Raw genomic sequence first — 24,025 nt, forward strand, 5'->3', positions numbered from 1 at the left:
TAATTTCTTGCAAAACTCCAAATATGTTGTTAGGTGTCTACTAGAGCCTCATAAACAAAATTAAATAGACAGATTTTTATGTTGTTCATCAATACCCCATTAGCTCTTCCCCTTTCAAGATTTCAGCTTCTGGTCCTTAGAACCCATTGACACTAATGACTGTTGTGCATGTCTGTGCAGGAGAGCGAAACAAAAGGAGTACTTGCACATTGTACTTGAGACACTAAGACATGAGCGCTTGCTTTGACACAAAGCTGCTTCACTGACGGCCATTACACAACTTTTGGTCATGTGGAATGTTAAGAGAATTAGACCCTGACATGAGTAAACTTGTTATATAGATCTAAAAGTACCTTCAAAACAAAGTTTTCACATATTTGCCAAGCACAGTTGACACACTTTTTTTTGATATACATTGTTTCAGCAGATCAGATGCTATCTGGAACTTCACAGTTATTAATACACTGCACTGCCTAGCTTGCTATGACATTAAAATAATAATGAAATTGCTTTAGATCTCCAGAAAGGCATCCTGAAGATAATCATCAGTCAGCTGTGAGTAGCAGATCTGTATTTTTTTTCTAGGCTACACTTTTTAGCAATGGCGTGTACGTCAAGCAAAAGAAATACCTGCATAGGGAGCATGCAAAGAAACCGTTCTGCAACTTAATCAATTGCCATAGACAGAACTATTATTTTTTGCCTAGAATAGAGAACGCAGAATTAGTATTATAATTACTAAGCCCTAATACTGCCAAGCTAACAGTTTTAATCAGCCAACATAAGATAATAATGCTTGCACACATGAGTACACGTAGTAAGATTGAATTATAGCCTGTTTAGAATAAGATGGCGTCTATCTGCTCTCTATATATTCCTGTTTTACTGAGAGGCTGAATTTTGCTCACTGCTTTCATTGTTGGAGTACAATACCCTGATAAGTCATTCAAGACACAACAACAGAAAATATTCTCATAACAAATTCAAATATGTAACATCAATAAATGTTCACTGCTAAGATACCTTGAAAATATAAATCTTGAAAATAGCAGAAAATAAGAAAGATCAAGATTTGGAAAGAAACAGAAGCAAATTACTGTGGTTTTTTCCAGTTCTGGAGGGTAAAAGCATCCAAATGAAAATACATAACAAAATGGTTATTGATAGCAGGTAGAAAATATCTTAAATAAACTTTAATATTTTCAAAATACTCACCAAAAAGTTAAAAACAGAGCAAAGATCTTTACAAGATCTCTGACTTACCATATTGATGGTGCTTCTGTTCCACTGATCTCTAAGAAGTCATACCCTTCCTCTAACTGGAAGTCAGTAAAGACCAAGGCAATAGTATCTCCTGGTTCAGCCAATATGGTCCAGGTGCAATCAGCATTATTTTCATACTCGGATGGGAAGTGAGGACTTGAAATAGTTCCACTTGTCCCACGCAGTGTCCCTCCACAAGCTCCTTCAGCTGATGAACAGAATACCAGTTATTACTGGAGCTGCAGTTTAAACAAGTATTTCTGTCATAGCTAACCCAGATCATCCCCTCTGCGTGTAGAATACCCACAAAACAAAATATTATCCAGATGAATGGAATAGAACAGTTTTTGGCCTTTAAACTGAAGAAATTCTTGGCTTGGATTTTTTTTACTTTTTTAAATTGCTGGTGATACTTTAGTGCCAGGCCAAAGAAGGATAAGATTAGCAGAGACACCTAGTACGAGATCATTTAGAGAACCTGCACTTTGGCTCTGTGAAAGTATGCAGAGAAGTCTAAGAAAGAATTTGGCACAGAATCACAGAAGCATAGTCTCTCCATGATACAAGTTTAAAAATATCACCTTTTCTAAAGATTTCTCTAATTTCCTATAACTATAAAATCTGCTGAAAAAAATATTCTAAATTAGGAAGTACTAACAACATCACACTAGCCATTCTCAAGTTTTTTGTTCTGCATTAGGACATCTGCAGATAGCAAATAAATCCAGAAGGTTTGGTTGCCAGATGGACCTTCCAAATTTCACACATCATCAGCTAATAACATATATTTTTAAATGGTCATTAACCAATTTTAAAAAAAACATACAGAGCACAGATATTTCATGCTAAGCCTGGAATATTGCCTAATGTTGCTTGTTGCCAGACACAGCAAACTTCTTGTACTCGTCCTTGCCCCACAAGACTTCACTGAAAGCTTTAAAGATATGCTAATTATTATTAGTACTGGGTATTAAAACACATAATTAAAAAAAAAAGTCTCATCTATACAACTGATTGGAGTAAAGAATTAAAGATTTGTCAAGTGGCTATCGGTGTGTTGTAATGTGTGTATGAAAGCTACAGCAATAGTAATTAAAAATACTTCAGCATAGGTGAATGATCAGAAGCATTTCATTTTTATATTTCTTACCCATCTTTACTTACTGCTGTTATCATTAGGTATTATTTGCATACTGTAAGTGCATGTGGAGATTTAAAATTAAATACCTTGGAAAGGTCCATGACACAAGGAACTTAAGAGTCTAATTAGGCTAATAGCTGAGTAGTTAAGTAACGCAACAGAGAGAGGCAGGAGTAAAGCTGCTCTTCTCAATCACAGCTGAAAGTGTGTCAGTGAAAGTGAGTTTTAAAGGAAGATTTGAAGCAAAAAGGATTATTCTGAATCAAAAGAAGAGGAATACTGTGCTGGACATTCAAAAAAACCCACTATTAAAAGAGGAAAAATAGCTAATAAGGGACTGAAATAAAAAGAAGAATTGGAAGAAAGGCAGCAACAGAATAATTTAACATTTAAGTATTATACGGCCTATTTATTTGATTAAAAAGAGGAGAAAGCTGCTGAAGAGATTCAAACAGGTAGTTACCTTTACTTTTCTATGTGAAAAGTAAATTTTTACTTACTAAAGAAATGTAACATAACCTTGGCTATCAAAGCCTTATTTAGTTTCATGATTTCTTAGCACACGTGTTTCTTAGAGGAGGGCAGGTCTTTCCAATAAATTTAGTATCTTACTTTCTGGATCTTGATATTTGTATGTTCTTTTTTAAATGAAGGAGATTTAGGAGTGAAATAGATCTACATGCTTAAAAGATTTCCCTTTGTTGTTGAAATCAGGCCACTTCTGTGATCATTTCTCCCTCAATCCCTGGCTTTTTATACAGTGCATATTAAGAGGGCCATTGTGCCTCTGAGGGATGAAAGGGGAAAAGAAGTGAAACTTAAAGAACTCATGGATAAAGCTGAGGTTCAGAGTCAAAATTTCTGGTGCATAATACATGTAAAGATTACAGTAATTTAAAAACTATTCTAAATCTGTAACAAATCAGAAAGGAGAATCAAGATTTCTTCTCCAGTAGTATCTCGAATGATCCTTTTTTCCTTTAAAAAAGAACAAACCCAGAACTGTATAATCTTCAAGCAATTCAGATCATCATCTAAACCAGCAATGAAAAACAAATAAACTTCATACATTCTGTGCCAATGCTTCAGTACAGAAGTAACACTGAGTTACTGATTTCTACTCGTGCCATCACCAGTATCAGAGCTTGAATAAACCACCAAAACCTGGTGTATTCCACCATCTTTTTTGGGAGCAGGGGAGGGAAGGGGACAAGGGGATTTTCTACTTTTTGCATATTTGTCATAACAGTGTGAATTGGCTTGGTTTGTTTTTTTTTTATTTTAAAGAATCAAAATGTGAGAGTTTGAGTTCCATTCAATATGGCATACAGGCTCTCCCTGTATTCTTGAAAGCCAGCAAGGAGGCTTTTCCCACCCAGGGTAACCAGCAGGATGTGCAAAATCCTAAATCAGCCATAACTCTTTGGTACTAGCCACGTGTTGTTATATTTTGTTACGACAACATTCTCAATGACACCATCTCCCACTGTGTTTATACTGACATTAAGTAACATGCTAGTAGTAATTACAATGCTACTTAGTGTTTCTGCTGCACAGCCCTTGAATAAGCTTTGAGCTCTAAAGCTCTGAATTTCACAGCTGACAAGGAAGGCTTATGTAGTTGATTATTTCTGGCAATCACATGCAAAATCTAAATTTATATGCTGTGCATTACCAATGACAGCCAAAGGAGCTCAGGCTACTACAGATATCTGGCCAGAGGAATTCATAGCTTTTTAATCTACTCACAAAAACATTCTGAAGAGGTTTGCAAGAAACTAAGTTAGCTCAGAAATGGAAAGGAAACATTAGTCAGGTAAGACCCCAGAAACAAACTCAGACCAGAAAGTCAGTAGTTTCTATCTGACAGACGTGGATGTCTTATGGAAAGACCATGGTACAAGCAGCTGCAAAGAATAATCTTTCCTCTAACATATTTCCCATGCTACAGGAGGTTTAGGGACCTCCTTCATCATAGTTGGCACATAAGCTAAAGCAACCAGACTGTTGAATGCTAAAATGTAATAAAATGCCTAAGAGTAAGCACAGGCGGAAAGGATGTGGCCATACTTCTTAGAGGGCACAAGACAAATGGTCTGGACATACACTGAGTTTCACCAGCTGTCCCCAGAGCTAGTTGGCCTCATTGGACTAATCACCTTTCTAGGCCATGGCCCTATGTCACGTCGTTGAGAGCTAGAAGAGTACCTAGGACTCTTAATGTATCACTCACTGTGCTTAGAGTAATTTGATAGCAGATAGTGCCTCAGGCTTCATGAATTCAAATTCTAAGTGATTTGCAAATTGCATTTTAAAAAGTGCAAGTAATTAATTCCAAACACTCATGGTTATTTTCAAGTTGTGAGCAACTGCACAAAGTGCTGTTTGTATCAGCATAAATGACTACTTGAAGTATAAAGCTACAAACATTTGGATCTCTCAGTAGTCAGGAATTAAGTGCTTGGAATTTAGAGAAAACGCATCTTCTATAAAGTATACATGCAAACCTATATGCCTAGCACCACTTGACAAAAAACACATATACTGTATAGATTTGTACCTTAAATAAAACACATAAACCTATCCATCAAGTCAATATAGGTAAAAATAAAAAGGATCACTAAGGAACAATGTCAGTCAATGAAAAATCTTACATTTTTCTTCAAACTAGGAGGAGTCATTTCACCAAAAACATCAATATGACAATTTTGGTAAGCTGTGCCTTGCATAAATGCAACCTTGCTTCAAGTGAGATGCAAACTCTGCTAAGAAGATATCCAAGGATGGGGTAACAACAGGAACAGTATCTTAAAAATCTTCCTCATCTAAACAGGTGTGTTTTGAACATTCTATCATTTTCTGATAGAATGTTTTGAACATTCAATCATTTTTACTAGATTTTCCTCTTCTTGCCATATAAATGCTTTCCGGAGTGCAATGTTCTGTATTCTGTGTGCCTTTATTATACAAAAACTAATAAAATGTGTATGAAAGTCTTTTTTTTTTGGTTGCATAATAACAAAGAACAAACATTTTAAAGTGATCTAGTCTTTCAAAATCAATTTAGAATCTGACTTGAAGTGATGAGAATTGGCTATTCAACTTTGGTTTTTACTGAAACCTCCTTATTTGAAATATCATTTTGCTACATTACTGCTGTAAAATAACTGATATAAAACATACCTGTGACTTAAAGTACAAAATTCATAGTAATAAAGTTTCTGTCTTGTTATGTTATCTGTAGCCATTTCCTTACCTTTTTCATCACTAGCAACAGAATAGATGCAATTAAAAACTTGAGTGATATCTTATAAATTGTTATCAAATGACATATTGTCATTTTGTGTCATTTTGTAAGTCGTATAAATTAAAGAAAAACACAGCTTTAGAGGGTTCTAAATGAGCCATGGGCATACATTATTTAGCATGCCTTACTGAAAATAATACTGAAAGAGTTCTTTATTCATTGAGGCTGGAGAGCAACCCAGGGAGAGAGACAGGATCATAGAATCACAGAATCGTTAGGGTTGGAAAGGACCTTAAGATCATCTAGTTCCACACCCCCTGCAGTGGGCAGGGACACCTTACGCTAAACCATGTGACCCAAGGCTCTGTCCAACCTGGTCTTGAACACTGCCAGGGATGGAGCATTCACAACTTCCCTGGGCAACCCATTCCAGTGCCTCACCACCCTCACAGGAAAGAACTTCTTCCTTACAGCCAATCTAAACTTCCCCTGTTTAAGTTTTAACCTGTTACCCCTTGTCCTATCACTACAGTCCCTAATGAAGAGTCCCTCCCCAGCATTCTTACAGGCTCCCTTCAGATACTGGAAGGCTGCTAGGAGGTCTCCATACAACCGTCTCTTCTCCAGACTGAACTGCCCCAACTTTCTCAGCCTGTCTTCATATGGGAGGGGGTCCAGGCTGATGGCAAGTTGAATATAAGTCAACAGTGTGCCCTGGCAGCCAAAAGGACTACCTGTGCCCTGTGGTGCATCAAGCACAGCATCGCTGGCTGGGCATGGGAGGTGACTGTTCCACTCTACAATGCACTGCTGTGTCCCCACTTCAAGTACTGTGTGAAGTTTTGGGTGCCTCAATATAAGAAGGACATCAAACTATTACAGCATGTTCTGAGGAAGTGACCAAGATGGTGAAAGGTCTCGAAGGTAAGACTTAGGAGGAGTGGCAGAGGTGACTTGGCTGTTCAGCTTGGAGAAGGCTGAGGGGTGACCTAACTGTACTCTACACCTCCCTCAAGTAGGGCAGCAGAGGGGAGGTGCTGATTTCCTCTCTGGTGACTACTGACAGGACATGAGGAAATTTAATGAAGCTTCCTCAGGGGAAATACAAGTTGGGCATGAGGAAAAGGTTCTTTACCGAAAGGATGGCTGATCACTGGAACAGGCCTCCCAAGGAAGTGGTCATGGCACCAGGCCTGTCAGAGTTCAAGGAGTGTCTGGACACTCTCGGTCATATGGTTTAATTTTGGTCAGTGCTGTGAGGACCAGGGAATTGGACTCAATGATCCTTATGGGTACCTTCCAACTTCAGATATTCTATGATTCTATGATTCATTCAATTCTTTATTAAATGGCATTTTTCTGCATTTCATTTGTGAAAAAGTAGATAATTGTACCTCATTTAATAAAATTCTTCAGTACAGAAAACACATCAATGAAATAATCATGAATGATTACTTTCATAGATACATACTTTGGATATTTTGGAAACTATTAATATGAGGAGTTAGTTAAGTGGCTTTTTAATGTAAGATTCTCAAAATTACCATTTTAAAATGTCTTCCTGACAAAAAACTAAAAACAAGCCATAATACATCAATGCCAAGTTTAAAAATAGATTTTAGTTTATCAATGCCAACTGTAAAGCTGCTAAACTGCCAGATTCATAAAGACCAAAAACATTGGTAAGTGTTACAATGGTGATGAATTACACATTCATCAGATAACTCATTGATCTAATCAAGTTCCAACTGGCAGCAAGGTCTTTAATCATCAAAATATTCACCTCTACTTGCTAATCTTCTTAAATATTTTAGTTTTTCATAGGCTTTACTTTGAAAAGGTAAAAGTCAACACCTGTGCTTCTTTTTCTGTGTTTTATGAAATGGAAACTTGTAAGAAGGGTTTGTTGTTTTTTTTTTTCTATCATCACTTGAATCCAGATGTACCACATCCCAGATAAGTGCTCTAATCAGTGTGCCTCCCCTTCTCAATTTCTTTCCTTGCTGTTGATCAACTTCACATAAATTAAATACTCATTAAACCATGCATGTAAGATGAATTTTCTTACTCTCTCCAGGGTTTTCAAAGGACACTTCAAAATAATTTGGATTGCTCTCTAAGTAGAATGGGATTATTTTGTTAAAATTTCAGAAATAATTGTGGTTTATGAAAATAGTGTCTATTTCACGTATATTAAAAAGTCAGATTTCTCACTTCAAGTTAATAGTATGTACAAAATAGAAACACAGAAATTGTTGCAATTTGCTTAGGCACCTGTGGGCACCCACTGCAGCTGCAGCACTGCTTTGAACATATTAGCATTGACATTTCACTGACTGCAGTGGGTTTGTCTGTAGTTATTTGCCCTGACGATTCTGGAACAAGTGGAGCAGCCTTGTACTTCCTAGGGCTTGAGACTGGCACATCTTTTTTCTTTGCAAATGCTGTGCTTACCTTAGCAGCCTTTTAAAATTTTATTTATTCTATCATATCAGTTTGTTATACTAGAAAGACCTCTTCCCCCATCATCCACTCTGGAGAGGGAATCTGATCTATTAGTCAAAAATGCTATATATTTCAAATAAGACAGAAATAGGGGTGGACAAACTATTTGCTAATGTGGCAGAAAAAATCAGTTATTAACTGACAGTACATCCTTTAGCAAACTTAAAATCAAAACCCCAGTTTGGTCACCTTTTTAATGCAAAAAAAACTAAGAGAGGATAGCTAACTAAGAGAGGATAGCTAACTAAGAGAGGATAGCTAGATTAAGAAGTTCAGAAATTAATCAACAGTCCGCAATGTCATACTCTTTCTCCCACAGAAATAAAAGATCAGTCTTCTGGATATCCTGTTAAGACTCTCTTCTTTTTCCAGTTAAGTATCCTAAAGTGTTTTGCAGTGATATGATAATACTTCACTTGAGAATATATTTTTAGTGCTGATAATGATCCCTTAAAATAACAGTTGATAACAAATTAATAATAAAGACCTGATTTTGAATGAAAAATAGAAAAGGCTGAATTCTCTCAGGGTAAATTAATGACTCTTGCAGATTTCACATAATAATTAGGAAAGTTAATCCAGTTATTGCCAGAAGTCCACATGCAGTTGTGGCATGCTTCATCTTTTTATGACCATCCTGGGGTCTGCTTTTCATTTTTAGTAAATCACTGTATCTTCCTCTGATGTTAAGTCTGCTTATGTTCCTAAGGGTCAGACTGAAGTCCTCTCTGTCATTCTTTAACTTTATCATTTTGGGTATCTTCACCATGTTTTCATTGTGCTGCTCATCAAATTTTTTCATTTCTTGGTTCTGTCTTCCAGTCAATTTATGGCACAGATGCACTTTGATCTGGCATCTTTTAATTTTTTCTATCAGGCCTACCAATACTCACGTCAGAACAGTTGCGTTAATAAACTTACACACGTGCACACATACAAAAAAAAAAACAAACAATGTAGCTGTGTCCATATCTGTTGCATCAGATCTAGTCAGTCCTGCACAACTGTGTAAGAATTTATACAGTATAACCTATCTGCTTTTCCTGAAACACTTCTTTTGACTTCTTACTTAACAAGTCACAATGAGTTTCATTCAAATTTCATCTCATTGTCAATATTGTAGCAATTCAGATTATTCTGAAAATGAACAAAATTGCTCAGGCAGGAATCTGCTAAGACACTCTAAAAAAGAGATTTGGGAAAATATTCTCACTTTATGATGTAATGCAACACCAATAAGCAGAATTATTAGGACATATTCTTTTTCTTTACCTCTCTTTTTATTAAATTTGCTTATAAACATGGATAAATGATGGGATCAAGACATCTTTTTCTCCTCCTTAAACTTATAAAAACTTACAAAATTGTATTTGTCTGAACCACAGAGGCTAAGAAGAAATTTGATCAGAGAATTACTTGCTACCTCAGAAAGTAAGGAAAACACCAAAACTGTCAATTTCTCTTTGCTAGATGTTTTAAAAATATTAGCTCTGAATCTCTGTAGTCAGTTCCTTTCTCCTTCCATCTATTCTAAGAACACTTTCTTCGGTATCTGTTATTCACCAATGTGTTTCTTAAATAACATTTTTTAAACCCAGAATTGATTAATTATTATTTGACCTTTTGCACCTTCCTGACACATAATCTCTTTTTCTGTTTTGTCTTCTTTATTTATTCTTTATTTTCCCTCCAATAATTTGGTACCTTTTTACTGATAACATATTACATGTTCTTCCTCTCACAGCAATTTTCACTGTAAGGAATAGCTTACCATTGTAGTATCACTAATCCAATTTGTATTGCTAGGGTTAGCCTCATAAAAATCTAGACTCATGCAACTATGATCAACCAGGATTCTCAAAATTACTGAGAATTGAGAACCTAATTATACAAAGTTCGTTTAGAAGTAGTCACATACGATAAATCAGCTACTAGTGGAGTTACCGCAGTGAATGAAATTAACTCGAAAAATGTTTCAGACTTGTACTGCACAGTATTTCAACCTCAAAATAAAGAAGGCAAATGTTCTGGGTTACAGTATTAAGGTAGCCAAGAATGAGAAAAGGAAGACCTTTGTTATCTCAGGACAAACACCAGAACAGAATTTAGGTGGGCCATCAATTCTCCCTGTCAGTTCTTGTAAGCCACAAATGTGGTTTTGCAGCCAACACACAGCAGCTTCTAACAGCAGAAAAGTCCATGGCTGCTCTTACTTACCACATGGAAAAACAGGACTAAGTTTTAATAATTACCTCATCTTTTCAGAATTTGCCTTTGAACTTTTCTTTGGAGGCTGTTTTCTGCTTTTGGGGACTGTTTTCTATCTTTTCCAGTTTGGAAGTTGCCAAATATTCACACAGCAAAAATCATTAAGAGAAAACAGAAAATAAAAATTAAAAGATGAAGACAATGTCTCAATGTCTTGACAGCCAAATTATCTAAACCTTCTAAAAATGCCGTTGTCATCTACCTGGACTTGTGTAAAGCATTCGACACTGTCCCACATGATATCATTGTCTCTAAATTGGAGCGACATCAATTCGATGGATGGACAACTCGGTGGATAAAGAACTGGCTGGATGGCCGCACACAAAGAGTTGTGGTCAATGGCTCAATGTCCAGCTGGAGACCAGTAACGAGTGGTGACCCTCAGGGATCAGTGTTGGGACCAGTCTTGTTCAACATCTTCGTCGCTGACATGGACAGTGGGATTGAGTGCGCCCTCAGCAAACTTGCTGATGACACCAAGCTGTGTGGTTCGGTTGATACGCTGGAGGGAAGGAATGCCATCCAGAGGGACCTTGACACGCTTGTGAGGGGGGCTGATGCCAGCCTCATGAAGTTTAACCATGCCAAGTGCAAGGTCCTACACCTGGGTAGGAGCAATCCCAGGCACAGCTACAGGTTGGTCAGAGAAGAGACTCAGAGCAGCCCAGCAGAGAAGGACTTGGGGGTGTGGGTTGATGAGAAAACGAACATGAGCCGGCTTCAGTGTGCGCTTGCAGCCCAGAAAGCCAACCGTATCCTGGGCTGCATCAAAAGGAACGTGACCAGCAGGTTGAAGGACGTGATCCTGCCCCTCTACTCTGCTCTCGTGAGACCTCACTTGGAGCACGGCATGCATTTCTGATGCCCTCAACGTAAAAAGGACATGGAACTGTTGGAACAAATCCAGAGAAGGGCCACGAGGATGATCAGGGGACTGGAGCACCTCCTGTATGAGGACAGGCTGAGAAAGTTGGGGCTGTTCAGCCTGGAGAAGTGAAGGCTGCGTGGAGACCTCATAGCAGCCTTCCAGTATCTGAAGGGGACCTATAGGGATGCTGGAGAGGGACTCTTCATTAGAGACTGTAGTGATAGTACAAGGGGTAACGGGTTAAAACTTAAACAGGGGAAGTTTAGATTGGATATAAGGAGGAAATTCTTTCCTGTGAGGGTGGTGAGGCACTGGAATGGGCTGTCCAGGGAGGTTGTGAATGCTCCATCCCTGGCAGTGTTCAAGACCAGGTTGGACGAGGCCTTGGGTGATAGGATTTAGCGTAAGGTGCCCCTGCCCATGGCAGGGGGGTTGGAAGTAGATGATCTTAAGGTCCTTTCCAGCCCTAACAATCCTATGATTCTATGATTCTATGACTGTACCTTTATTTCTGTTAAGATTTCGTTCTAAGCCATCAATAAATCTGCGGTTCAGTTCAGCTCCAGCACTCTCCACATGGCTGTATTTTAAAGAGAGAACTTCTGAAATTGAGTAGCAGTCAGAGAAACAAAGCAGATACAAGTCACACCTTCCTGGAGGCTTAGTAATTCACTAGGATTTTTTCTAGCAGAAATGGTATTTGTAAAGATAGACAATGTACAAATTACTGGACACCAGCTTCTGAATACTTCTGAAAATACTAAGCAACAAAATTGAAGAAAATAGTAATTTGCCAGCATCATCAAAACTAATGAAACATAGCACAGAGAACAGATTATGATTTTTTTGTATGCAAACAATGTATCTTTATTTAACTTTGCTGTATTACCTTTCATGGAAGTCATTAAATTAGTTCACGATAACAAGAAAGAATAATACCATCGAGAAACAAAACTGTAACAAAAGGTGCTTTCATGGAAAAGACCAAGATTCTTAGAGAAACAATAAGGGAACCTTTCTTGCTTGAAGATATAGTGAATGGAAAAGGCTACCTCATGGCATGTGTTCCAGATTGATAAAATGAAACAAAATAAGGAATATTTAAAATACCTAGCCAAATCTACATTCCACATGAACCCTTAAATATTCACTGTGGGAATGGCTCAGATCACATAAATCATTAACTGTTACATAACTCTGCTGTTGTGGTACTCATTTCTTCACAGAAAGTACACAGAATTCTTTGGATTTCATTTAAGTTCTACACAAGGCTTAGGCCCCTGCTTGAGTTTTTATAGGTTAAACTGAGTTTTAACAAATTCAGAGTTACAAATTATGAACAAAATTTCAGTCCTGTTAATAGACATTTGTATGCAGTGCACATCTCCAAAATGGGTGTATCATCAGAAACAGAACAAATATTTAGAAGTTGTTGATGACACCATATATTTATTTTTCTGAAACAGGATTACTACCACCTATTAGAAGGATGGAAAACCCATCTAAGGTTAGAGAACTGAAAGACAAAAAATTTTTGTTTTCTTCTTGTTTCAAAGCTAGTAAAAGAAAACTTTGTAGCGTACTGACTGAAATCAAATCCAACAACAGACATGACCCAAATTGCTGTTGGTTGTTTATTATTATTATTATTATTATTATTATTATTATTATTATTATTATCAATTTTTGTACTTATTTTGGAATACACAAATTTATAAAATATTTCTTTGCTGTGAGGAATTACATTATAAGACCCTTCAGTCACAAGAAACCTACAGAGATTGCTACAGAAGACAACTACCCCTGACCTTGTGATGAAGACATTGAAAAGGCAGACCACTCCACGTTCCCTTTGCTTCTCTCCTCAGTAGCAAAGGCTGTTCACAGGCCTCCAAGTTCTTAATATAATGGAGAACTTTTGGGGAGAAAAGTAGTAGCTATAGCACAGGAGAAACAATACAAGGAACTACAGAAATAATAAGGATATGTGTATGTTCGTGGTACTTAATGGTATGCAAGTAAGGGTTCTTGGGGTGCCACAGTGTGAGGCTGCTCTGTATCATCTTTGAAAGGTTGTGACAGTCAAGAGTGATTCCCAATGACTGGAAAAAAGATAATTTTTAATTTATCATTTTCAAAAATCCCTAGGATCCTAGCAACTGTGTATCAGTCATGCTCACCTCAGGCCTCCAGAAAATTGTGGTGAAACTGTTTATGAAAACTATTCCCATTTACATTTAGAAAGTAAAAAAAAAAAACAACCAAACAACAACAAAAAACTACCAAAACCTCATCAATATATTTAATCTGCTGATTTAATACTGTCTTAATATTTTAAAGATACTTCATGCCTTCATTTTTACCTCTGCAAAAAGGAACTGGAAAATCCCATGATGCACCATTTCCAGGACTCACAATACACGTCAACATGGCATGGCCTTCTAGTATGTAACCAGATATACAGCTATACCGGATTTTATCTCCAATGTTGAATCTTGTTCCATGAAGTACTCCTTTAGGTATTTCTCCTGGGTTGCCACAAGTATGACTAGGTAATACTGTCAAAAGAAAAAAGGAAAAATATTACAGTTAAAGTATGCAGAATAAGGTAATAAATACTGGTCAACTGTAATTAAGTAATTGCTTTTATTATTGTTATTAAAAAAACCAAACAGTATTCCTTACACAAATAAGGCAAAATTAGGCTATGGAATGTACTTTCACAACAGATTTCAGTTTATAACAGACATCTTTACTTTCAAAGCTAATTTCAGAACTCAGTTATTGGTTTAAGAGCACCTCATCTAAGTTCTTTACAGATCTATTTTCAAACAAACTATCCTGTAAAACCTGCTGTTTCTCCCAAAACTCTAGCTGAAGTAAAAGAAGATTTTATTTAATTCCTTTTTTAAATACTGCAAAAACATTTATGCAACATCATTATGCATCCAGGCAGTAGAAGGCACTTTATGCAAAGTTTTCATTTTAGTTGATAGAATAGTAATTTAAAAGAATCCAATAATTAACTGCTGACAGTAAATTAAAGTCTATGGTATATTTAGGAAGTTTGTTTTTTCTGCATGTTTTCAAATTACTTGGGTTCTGCAAAACAAATTAAGTCAATCCTTGCTAACAGAAACAGAAAATAGGAAGGTAACTATGACTAGGCAGGCAAACTTGAGCTGATATTAATGGACATACTTATTTTCTTTTTTATTTTATAAAGTTGCTACCATTTGTAAGTATTAGTTATTTGGAAGAAGTTACTTAGACTCTTAACTATTTATAATTTTTAATATACTCCTCCACCTAGGAAAAAAAAAAAACAGTGTGCTGGCGAGGAGGAAAGTGCAATTGTTTTTGTTCTCTATCTCATCTGAAAGGTATTAATAGCATTCAATTCCTTTCATTGAAGTAGCACAAATTAAAATTCTTTAATTTCTTCTACGGCAGAACAAATAAGTGCAGGAAGCTGAAATATGTCATGAACAGAGCCCAAAAGATAAAAGTGTTTAGCAAAGAAGTGGTAGTCTGAAAAGCTTACATGTAATTCAGGTCTCATTTTATTAACCACATATTTCATGGACAAATGCTTTCACTTTATGTTTCTTTTCTTACTCTACCCATCTGCAGAATAAACATAACCATACTAACCTCACTAACCTGCATGTTAAGAGGATTAATTACTCAACACATGGACATCCTCAGAGTGCTGTGAAGCAATATATCAATATATCAATACTAATTAAGCCCCATTATATCATACAACTCCAGTTATTGAATGCACACCCTTAATTCATTACTCAAACAGTCACACTGGCATTTGAATGATCATGATTACACTTATGACCCAAATCATATAAGAAGATTTTGAAAAGGCCAAAAACCACAAAAATTAAAAATTAAGAGATAATGCTTTCACTTACAACATCCTTTTATGATAAAACTCCCCAGATCTTCTATAATATTAACAGGTAACAAAAGCCACATAACACTAATGCACGATGAGCTAGATGAATGTTCTACCAATGTTGCACACCAGAGATCGAAGTTTTCTGTGAATTACAGAAACTACTTAAGGTTGCTGACTGCATAGCTACCAAAGACAGAAGCAAAAAGCCAGATTCTGACTTCTCTGGTGCTGTTTCAGCAGCCTTAATAGAATAGCATATTTATTTATATGTGCTCATTGGAAAGAGAGTCAGTGTTTGACGGACATATATGAGAATGAATATATATGAAATAAAGTGATCTTACAACATTGGAATAATTGGAATAAAAATACTAATTTACATTCCAAAAAGTTGGCAACAATGTTCTATGATACGCTACAGCATATATTGCTATATGCTAGTATATGCTTTATTTCACTATTAAAAAAGCTACCTCCCTCTTGACAAATTTTCCCCTTTTTGCTGCTTTAGTCATGGTAGGTTCATACAGGTAATTTTGCAAGGCAAGTCAAACAAATAAAAAAATCGTTGCATGCTTTAACACAGGATAATACCTGCATTTGAAACAAGAATCTCTCTTTTCTTTTCAAATCAACCATCCTTGTTTCAGCTTGGTCAGAGTTAGTTTTCTTCCCAGAAGCTGGTGCAGTGCTGTGTTTTGGCTTTAATCTCAGAACAATCCTGATAACACACCAATGGTTTATTTGTTGCTAACTAGCACTTACCCTGATCAAGGACATTTCAGTGTCTCATGCCCTGCCAGTGAGGAGAGGCACAAGAAGCTGGCAGGAAGCAGAGACAGGACACCTGACCCAAACTAGCCAAAGGGATATTCCATATCATAGTACATTATTCCCAGTATATAAACTGGAGTGAGTCACCTGAAAGGAGACAATTTCTACTTGGACTGGGCTGGGTATCTCTCAGTGGGTGATGAGCAAATGTATTGCGCCTCACTTTTCTCTCCTGGTCTTTACTAAGTTCTCCAGTTCCTATTGTTGTTGTTATTATTACATTTTAATTGTTAAACTGTTCTTAACTCACAAGTTCTATCTCTTTTTTTATGATACTCCTCCATATCCCACTGGGGAGTCAGGGGACTTAAACCACAACAAAACATTTTTACACATAAACACTGTAATAAGTAGTTTCATCAGAAGATCTGGTATATGCATCAGTATTCCTACATTCCTACATTTCTACAGCATTTATTTTCATAATTAGGTATACGGGGAAAAAAAAAAAGTCTTTCTTCAAAGACACCATGATTTCTAATGAACTGCTTTCCCAAGGAAAACACATCACAGCAAACCTACATCTGCATATATACATGACAACTGGCATTGGCTAACTGCTGAAATTGTATTGCAGTAAATCAGTCTTCTATTTGCATAAATAAGGTCTCCTATAATATGATGGTTTTCACTCTATCTGTCAAGAACCTCAGGAAAAAACGGGACTTTGCATTCTGAAACTGGCATGCATTTTACCACAACCTCCTAAAAACCAGTAAAAGATGAGTGACCTAATAATGACCATGTACAACATTACATGCAACAGTTCACAGGATTGCCAAGATCAAGCATTAAACTACAGTATTTATGTGCTTTTCTAAAACTGTGATTTAAGTATATTGAGGTAACAGCACAATTTCATCTGCACAGGCTTCACTGCTTCTAGTCTGGATCTGAGTTGAATGATCCTTTGAAGGCCCCTAACAGTAATCAGAATAGTTTAATTTTGGGATTATGACAGTTCTAGCTGACCAAAGCTATCATATGCAAAGGTTAAACATGTCCATCAAAGTACCATTCAGAGACTCAATATGACAGTGAATCCAGGAGAACACAATGGATTTTTTTCCCCCCTCAGATGTTACTATCACGAACTAGATCGCAAAGATTGCCTGGAGGCCTTAATAGGGAAACCCTCACACTGTGTATGTCACTTAAAGATAACAGTTTCACCTTTCTGTGAATCAGTTGCTCAGTTTTTACATGTCAGTGGCCCACATGGCAGTCAGAACTTGACAGCAACCATTCAGAAAGTAGCTTAATTGAAATTAAGAAAAATGGGAAGTGAAAAGAGGAAAGGAAGGAGCAAGGTACAAGTTTTTCCGTCACTTATTTTAATAGCTTTACAAGATATTTCAAGGATACAAGGTATTTGTTCTTTTTCCTGTTCTTCCTGAAACAACTGGAGAAGCTTTCCAGACTGAACCTAAGTTCAACCAAATGCAAACCTGCCTGCTTTTTGCTGTTCCATATTCCCTCTGTTACAGACCCCCTGTATGTTTCCTACCACAACCTTCTTACATTGGTGGCTACAGGCAAAACCACACCAAAGGATAAAGCGTAAGTTAGGAGGAAGTCACAGAGTCCCCTGATACTCTTGAGAGTTTTGGAATCACAACATCAGAAGGAATTTCTGTGGAGAAAATCAGGAATACAAAAAAAGTCAAGGCATATATTAGGATGTGTAACAGGCATGATGCATAGTTCATGACACCCTGTCCACATGGCTACAGGAAGTGGTATATACTGTAGTTTCATGCATAAATAGATGATACACATACAACTGTATTCTAGAGCCACAGTAGAAGAAAATACTTTTTGAGATGTATAATAACTAATTATGAAAACAGAACAAAATAAGCTAAGAAATGGGAGAGGAAAAAATGCTACATTTTCTTGCGAGAATGGCACTGAAACTAAGGTTTCTGCTCCAACTCAGAAAAGCACCATTTAAAAAGGTGCTCACGGTGGGGGGGGGGAATAATAGTCTTTCAATCTACCAAACTAAAAGTGCTGTATTGAAGAAAAGATGGACTTAGAAAGATGCTTATATGTATGTGCATATAAAAGTACTTTCTTTAATAAATCTGTTCTGGAAGCAATGTTTCTTTCTTTAGGTGCAAGTAATAAAATTTGCTTTAAAAACTAATACCAAAGAGTTCTGTAGAACTGTATCTGCCATTCCTACCTAGTAATAGACTACAAAATCAATATATTTGATTTTTTTTAGTTTCTAATGTCTTACATTAAACTCCATTAGAGTGCATTCTGACCTTTCTTTTTTAAGTCATTCCAAATACTGAATCAATTGAAAAGCATGTAATATTTCACTGTCAATTTATTAAACAACTTTGTCCTTTCTACTTCCAGGAGCTATGTACAATGAATAGTTAATTGATCTACCAGTGCTGATTTCCACATTAGTATGGAAAACTGTAGATGCATGTAGGTTATTTGTTAGAGGACGTAACATGACAGAAACTGCACAGGCCTATCCTTTGCAAAATTTTTCTTTATTCTCAAAACCAGCATAGACTACAATCTTGCCTTCATGAATATAGCACTTTTTGGAATGCAAAAGAGACACAGAAGCTAGAGCAGATTGCTCAGGCCATATCTGTTTCTGGTTTTAGTATCTCCATAGATGAAGACTCCACAGACCCCCTGGGAAACCTTTTGTAGTGTCTGAGCAACCTCACAGAATAAATAAATAAATACTCAAATATATACATACTGAAAAAAAGCTATGTCTTATGTTTAAATGGAATTTTCAGTATTTCACTTTGTGTCCATTGTCTTCCATCCTGCCAATGACCACTGTGAGAGTCTTACTGCACCATCTTTACCCATCCCTAGATAAGGGAATATACACACCTCAGAAAGATTCTCTTGAGCATTCTCTTCTTCAAGCTGAACAATCCCGGACACCTGTGTCTCTCCTCAAGTCAGATGTGCCAAGCCCTTAACCATCTCTGTAGACTTTTGCTGGATTCACTTCAGTATGCCCATGTTTGTTTCTTTACTGGGGAGCCCAGAACTGGGCACAGCACTCCAGGTGTGGCTCACCAGTGCCGAGTAGAAGTGAACAATCATCTCCCTCAACCTGCTTTGTAACAAGGGCATATTGCCAACGTGTGGTGAATAAGATGTCCACAGGTTCTTCTCTGTAAAGCTGCCTTCTAGGTGGTTGGTCCTCTTTTGTTACTGTTGCCTGGGGCAAGACTTTGGATTTCATTTTAACTTTCTTTGGATTTCTTTTAATTGAGTTCTATGAGATTTCTGTTTGTCTATTTCTCCATCCTGTTAATATCCCTTTGAATGGCAGCCCAACCACCTGGTGTATCAGCCATTCTTCTAAGTTTTGTATTACCTGGAAACTTGCTGAGCATTCATTCTGTTGTCCAGATCATGTCATGTTAAACAGTACTGGGACTAGTAAATAACCCCTTTTGTACTTCAACAGTGACAGACCTAGAGTAAACTGAGTATCTTTTCCAGATTTTAACTTCCAGTTCAACACTAGTCTGTAAGATCCAACATGGAGTCTAGAATCATAGAATCAACTAGGCTGGGAAAGACCTTTAAGATCAATTAACACAGGACTGCCAAAACAACCACTGCATCATGTCACTGAGGGCCTCATCTACACGTGATTCCACCACTACCCTATGCTGGAATACCCTGTTCCAGTATCTGATCATCCGCCTGCTCTTGCACCTTGAGGATTTCATTCTTGAAGAGTGTCCAGCCTTCTGGACCCCTTTGTCCTTCAGTAATGTTTCCTAAGTAATTCTGCTAACCAGTGTCCTGTTTAACAGGACAAAGTCAGCCCTCTGGAAGCCTAAGGTGGAGGTTTTGTTGATGCCCTTCCTGACTTCTCCAAGGATTGAAAATTCAGTCATTTCGTGATTGCTTTGCCCATCACGGCCTCCAATCACCACATCACCCACCAGTCCTTCTCTGTTTGCAATCACCAAATACAGCCAGGCATCTCCCCTGGTTGGCTCACTAACCAGCTGAGTTAGGAAGTTATCTTTCACATCCTATAAGAACCTCCTCGATTGTTTCTTCTCTGCTCTACTGCACTATCAGCAGACATCTGGCAGGTTAAAGTCCCCCATGAGAACAAGGGCAAGTAATCGTGAAACTTCTCCCAGTTGTTTGAAGAATGCTTTATCCATAGCTTCATCCTGTCTAGGTGGTCTGCAAAAGACCCCTACCAGGATATTTGCTTGGCTGGTCTTCCCCCTGATCTTCACCCACAAACATTCAGCCTTCTCACTTACAACACTGAGTTCAAGGCAGTTCACGCACTCCCTGACATACAATGCGACCCCACCACCTCTTTTTCCTTGTCTATCCCTTCTGAAGAGCCTGTAGCCATCTATTGCAGCACTCCAATCATGTGAATCATCCCACCATGTTTCTGTGATGGCAAGTATGTCACCATTTCCCTGCTGCACAATGGCTTCCAGCTCCTCCTCTTTGTTGCCCGTGCTGCAGTGATTCACTATGGGGAATGAAGCCTAACCAATCTGATTGATTGCTTTATGTGAAGAGATGATTGGCTTAGAGGAATAAGGGAGAGCAGAGGATGTTGTCTACCATGCCTTCAACAAAGCCTTTGACAAGGGTTCATAGTAGTCTTGTAACAGATCCAGTGGAACATTAAATGGGTAACTGGACTCTAAAGCAGGAGGGAAATTGCTTGGGCTGAAAGGTTCAGAGTGCTGTGATCAGTAGTACAGAGCTCAACTGGCAGGTAGTTGATTCCTCAAAAGGTTCATAATAGAGCTCATATTCTTTAATATCTTTTATTGCAACTGTAGATAGAATGAACTCTCTTGGAGTTCAAAATGATACCAAACTGGGGAGCAGTCCATACACTGAAGAGGAGGAATGCTATTCCCCAGGCTGTGGAGACATTGTGACACAAACATCATGAAATTCAACAAAGGCAAAAGCAAAGTTTTGCCCTCAAGACAGCCTAACACCTTGGAACTGTACAGTGTGGCACTAGCTCGCTGGGAAGCAGTTTGGCAGAAAGGGACCTGGCAGCATTGTGCTGGAGTAGCAAACGCACGACTGCACCCCATGATGCCGAAGAGCAAGAAAGCAGCCAGCAGACCAACGGAAATTACTCTTCCCCTCTGCACTGCATTTGTGAGTCTGTGACTGGAGTACTGTATCCCATCTGTGGCTCTCTGTGGCTTTCTGGTACAAGAAGGACATAACAGATCAAGTTCAGAGGATGGCTGCCACAGTGGGCAGGATATGAGGCAGTCACAGGTCTTCAGATAGGATGCTGAGGGAGCTGGGTTTCTTCAAACTGGAGAAAAGACTACTTGGCAAAGCAGGCATCTTAATCCTGTCTCCATACACCCAATGGGAGAGTGCAGTGAAGGCTTTTCTCCATAGCACAGAGTGACAAGATGGAACTAAATGGATTCAAGCTGCATCAAAGGAAATTCCATTTTGAATTTGGAATTCTTGAGGTTTATTTCCAACTCGACAGCAGGCAAGGACTGAATTAAATTACCCTGAGAGACTGTGGAATCTGTCCTTGGAAGCAGGCATAACACGACAGGACAAGACCTTATGCAACCTCATCTGACTCAGTCTTTCTTTGGTGGGGGTAAATGGGTGTTAAATCAAACCAGAGACCTTTACCAATTTAAACCAGCCTATGTTTCCCAATTTAAACCAGCCTATATTTCCATGTTCAAGATGTTTGCTAAGAAACAAGTCCCTTTAGAACCACTAGCAGCTACTGCTACTTAATCTGATTATAATTTTTTTCCTATTTTTTATGATCCTGAGCTTCAAGGTTACTCTTGGCTTCTATTATATGCTTCTGGAACACAGATTATGCAAGCACAGACAAAATGGTAATACTGAATGTAATACAGAGATTGGTCTAAAGCTCAGGCCCTGGGATCTACAGAAAAAATAAAATAATTTTATGTTTAAGTTCTGATTATTTAAAAAGCCCCCAGTGTAATAGAGATAAGATGAAGCCACATAATAAGAAAACTAATAGTTGAAAGAAATGCCTCCCACAGGAAGTGTAACTCAGTAATTACTCTACATTGGTACTATAACAAAAGTCATTTTTACTCTACATAATAGTTTCGTTATGCTATTTAATAAAGGCTTCGGTGAACATTCAGGTTTTAGTCTACTTATTTTAGCATAAACATATTATGTGAACGTACACACATACGCACATTAGATCAAAACAAGAAATCTACAGTTTGAATGCTTCAAGTTTCAGGGTTTTTCTTAATAAAAGATCCCAGGATTTCTCCAAAACCTCTTCCAGCAGCTTATATGTATGTCAAAATACAAATCTCACACAAGATACCAATTCAAGGTGACTATTAACCTATTTGTGGTGGAAAAATGAGAAATGTGTGTCATTGACACATGCGCACATACATCTACACAGATACACACTAACCTTGGCAGCTTTAGTCTGCAAGTTACCTAACAGTGGAAATTTTCATCCTTCTTAAAATCTATTTCAACAAAAATTAATGGATTTCATTTGGTTTACTCCTGGAGAAGTAAGAGTTCGCTCACACATACGAAGGGCAAGTTTGTGGAATTTCTGATAATTAAGCTATATTTACACTTCAAGGAGCCAAATGCAGCAGAAACATACACACTGAAAAAATGGCCCATTATTTATCTGCTGGCACCATTTTTGTTCAGAGTGTCTTTGCTGGCCCTACTTGAGAATTGCTTCTTAAAAACAGAAACCAAACACACAAAACCCCACAGCCCTATTGGCTTACAGAAATAAAGCCGTTACGTTTATGATTGTTAGCTGAGCAAGTAGAAACCTGTATTTTCATGGAATCCAAGGACAAGAGAAATCTGTCCCTGTTATGTGTTCTTTCCTGTATTTGTGCAGTCATAAATCACTGCATTATTTTCCAGATAAAATACTTGGACCATATCACTTTTGAAAGCTACAGCTTTCTTGTTTTACAAGCATTTACCCAGCTATGTCTGTCCATCTCTAACGATGTGCTAGATTGCACTGGATTGCACAGCTACAAAAATCACTGGGGAGCGTGCAGCAACTTCAAAACTCTAATACATCTTCCACATTGAGATTGATATTTTAATTTTCTTGTGCAGGTAATAACAAAAGATTGATGGATTTTATTCTTAGTGTGTTTACTTTTATTATAAAGTATGTAATAAATGTCTTGCCGTTGGTTGTAAGACCATAAAAGTCAATATTGTACAAACAATGCCAGAAAACTCTCAAGTGCAAAGGCCATCTGAAGTTAAAGCTAAAACTTTCTATTTCCCATACTTATTTTACCTCAGATGTATTACACACTTTCCTAGATGAGCTAAGGTCAGTGAGCAATATTTCTAGATTTTAGCTCTCTCTTCTTCAAACAGGAGAATGAGTGCAGCATGACAGTCCAGGCAGAGGCTATAAAAAGCATTTGAGGTTCTGCAAAATTTATAAATGGAAACTTTGCCAGCTACCAGAGATCAGAAGTTATTAGTCATATTCTTAAAAATATCAAAATCATGCTTTTTCACCTCCTCTAAAAAGTTCAGTGTCATATTCTTAAATACGAAGGGCAAGTTTGTGGAATTTCTGATAATTAAGCTATATTTACACTTCAAGGAGCCAAATGCAGCAGTCAAGAATCTACATGGCACAGAAACATACACACTGATGTATTCTTAAAAATATCAAAATCATGCTTTTTCACCTCCTCTAAAAAGTTCAGTGTGTTCTGCGGTTTGTCTTCTGGTTTTATCAGTATGATTGTTAGTACAGTCTTCACAAATGTGTGCAACATCTGCCCATCTCATTCTGAGAAAGATCATAATGACCATTTGGCCATGAGGGAATTTCTGTTTTCTCAACTATCTTTCCACAGTGTTACTTGTAAACTGTCAATATAAAAACCATAATCAGAAGACTCCCTCTAATTCACCACCTCATGAGTGGCA

The 24,025-nt window shown here is 37.5% G+C and overlaps 1 protein-coding gene across 1 annotated transcript in view; it reads right to left on the reverse strand.

Moving 5' to 3' along the window:
* Positions 1-666: 666 nt before the first annotated feature.
* Positions 667-24,025, reverse strand: part of LOC130601751 (CUB and sushi domain-containing protein 1-like) — a 577,589-nt gene continuing 554,230 nt past the window's right edge. The window contains exons 4-6 of the mRNA XM_057414031.1: positions 13,656-13,850; positions 1,264-1,471; positions 667-703 (exon numbers count right to left, since the gene is read on the reverse strand). Coding sequence (XP_057270014.1) covers positions 667-703; positions 1,264-1,471; positions 13,656-13,850 — 440 coding nt within the window. The remainder of the gene's footprint in view (positions 704-1,263; positions 1,472-13,655; positions 13,851-24,025) is intronic.

The sequence above is a fragment of the Pezoporus wallicus genome, unplaced genomic scaffold (assembly GCF_028554395.1).
Source record: "Pezoporus wallicus isolate ANWC-B61680 ecotype Strahan unplaced genomic scaffold, APGP_CSIRO_Pwel_v1 contig_6428, whole genome shotgun sequence".
NCBI lineage: Eukaryota > Metazoa > Chordata > Aves > Psittaciformes > Psittacidae > Pezoporus > Pezoporus wallicus.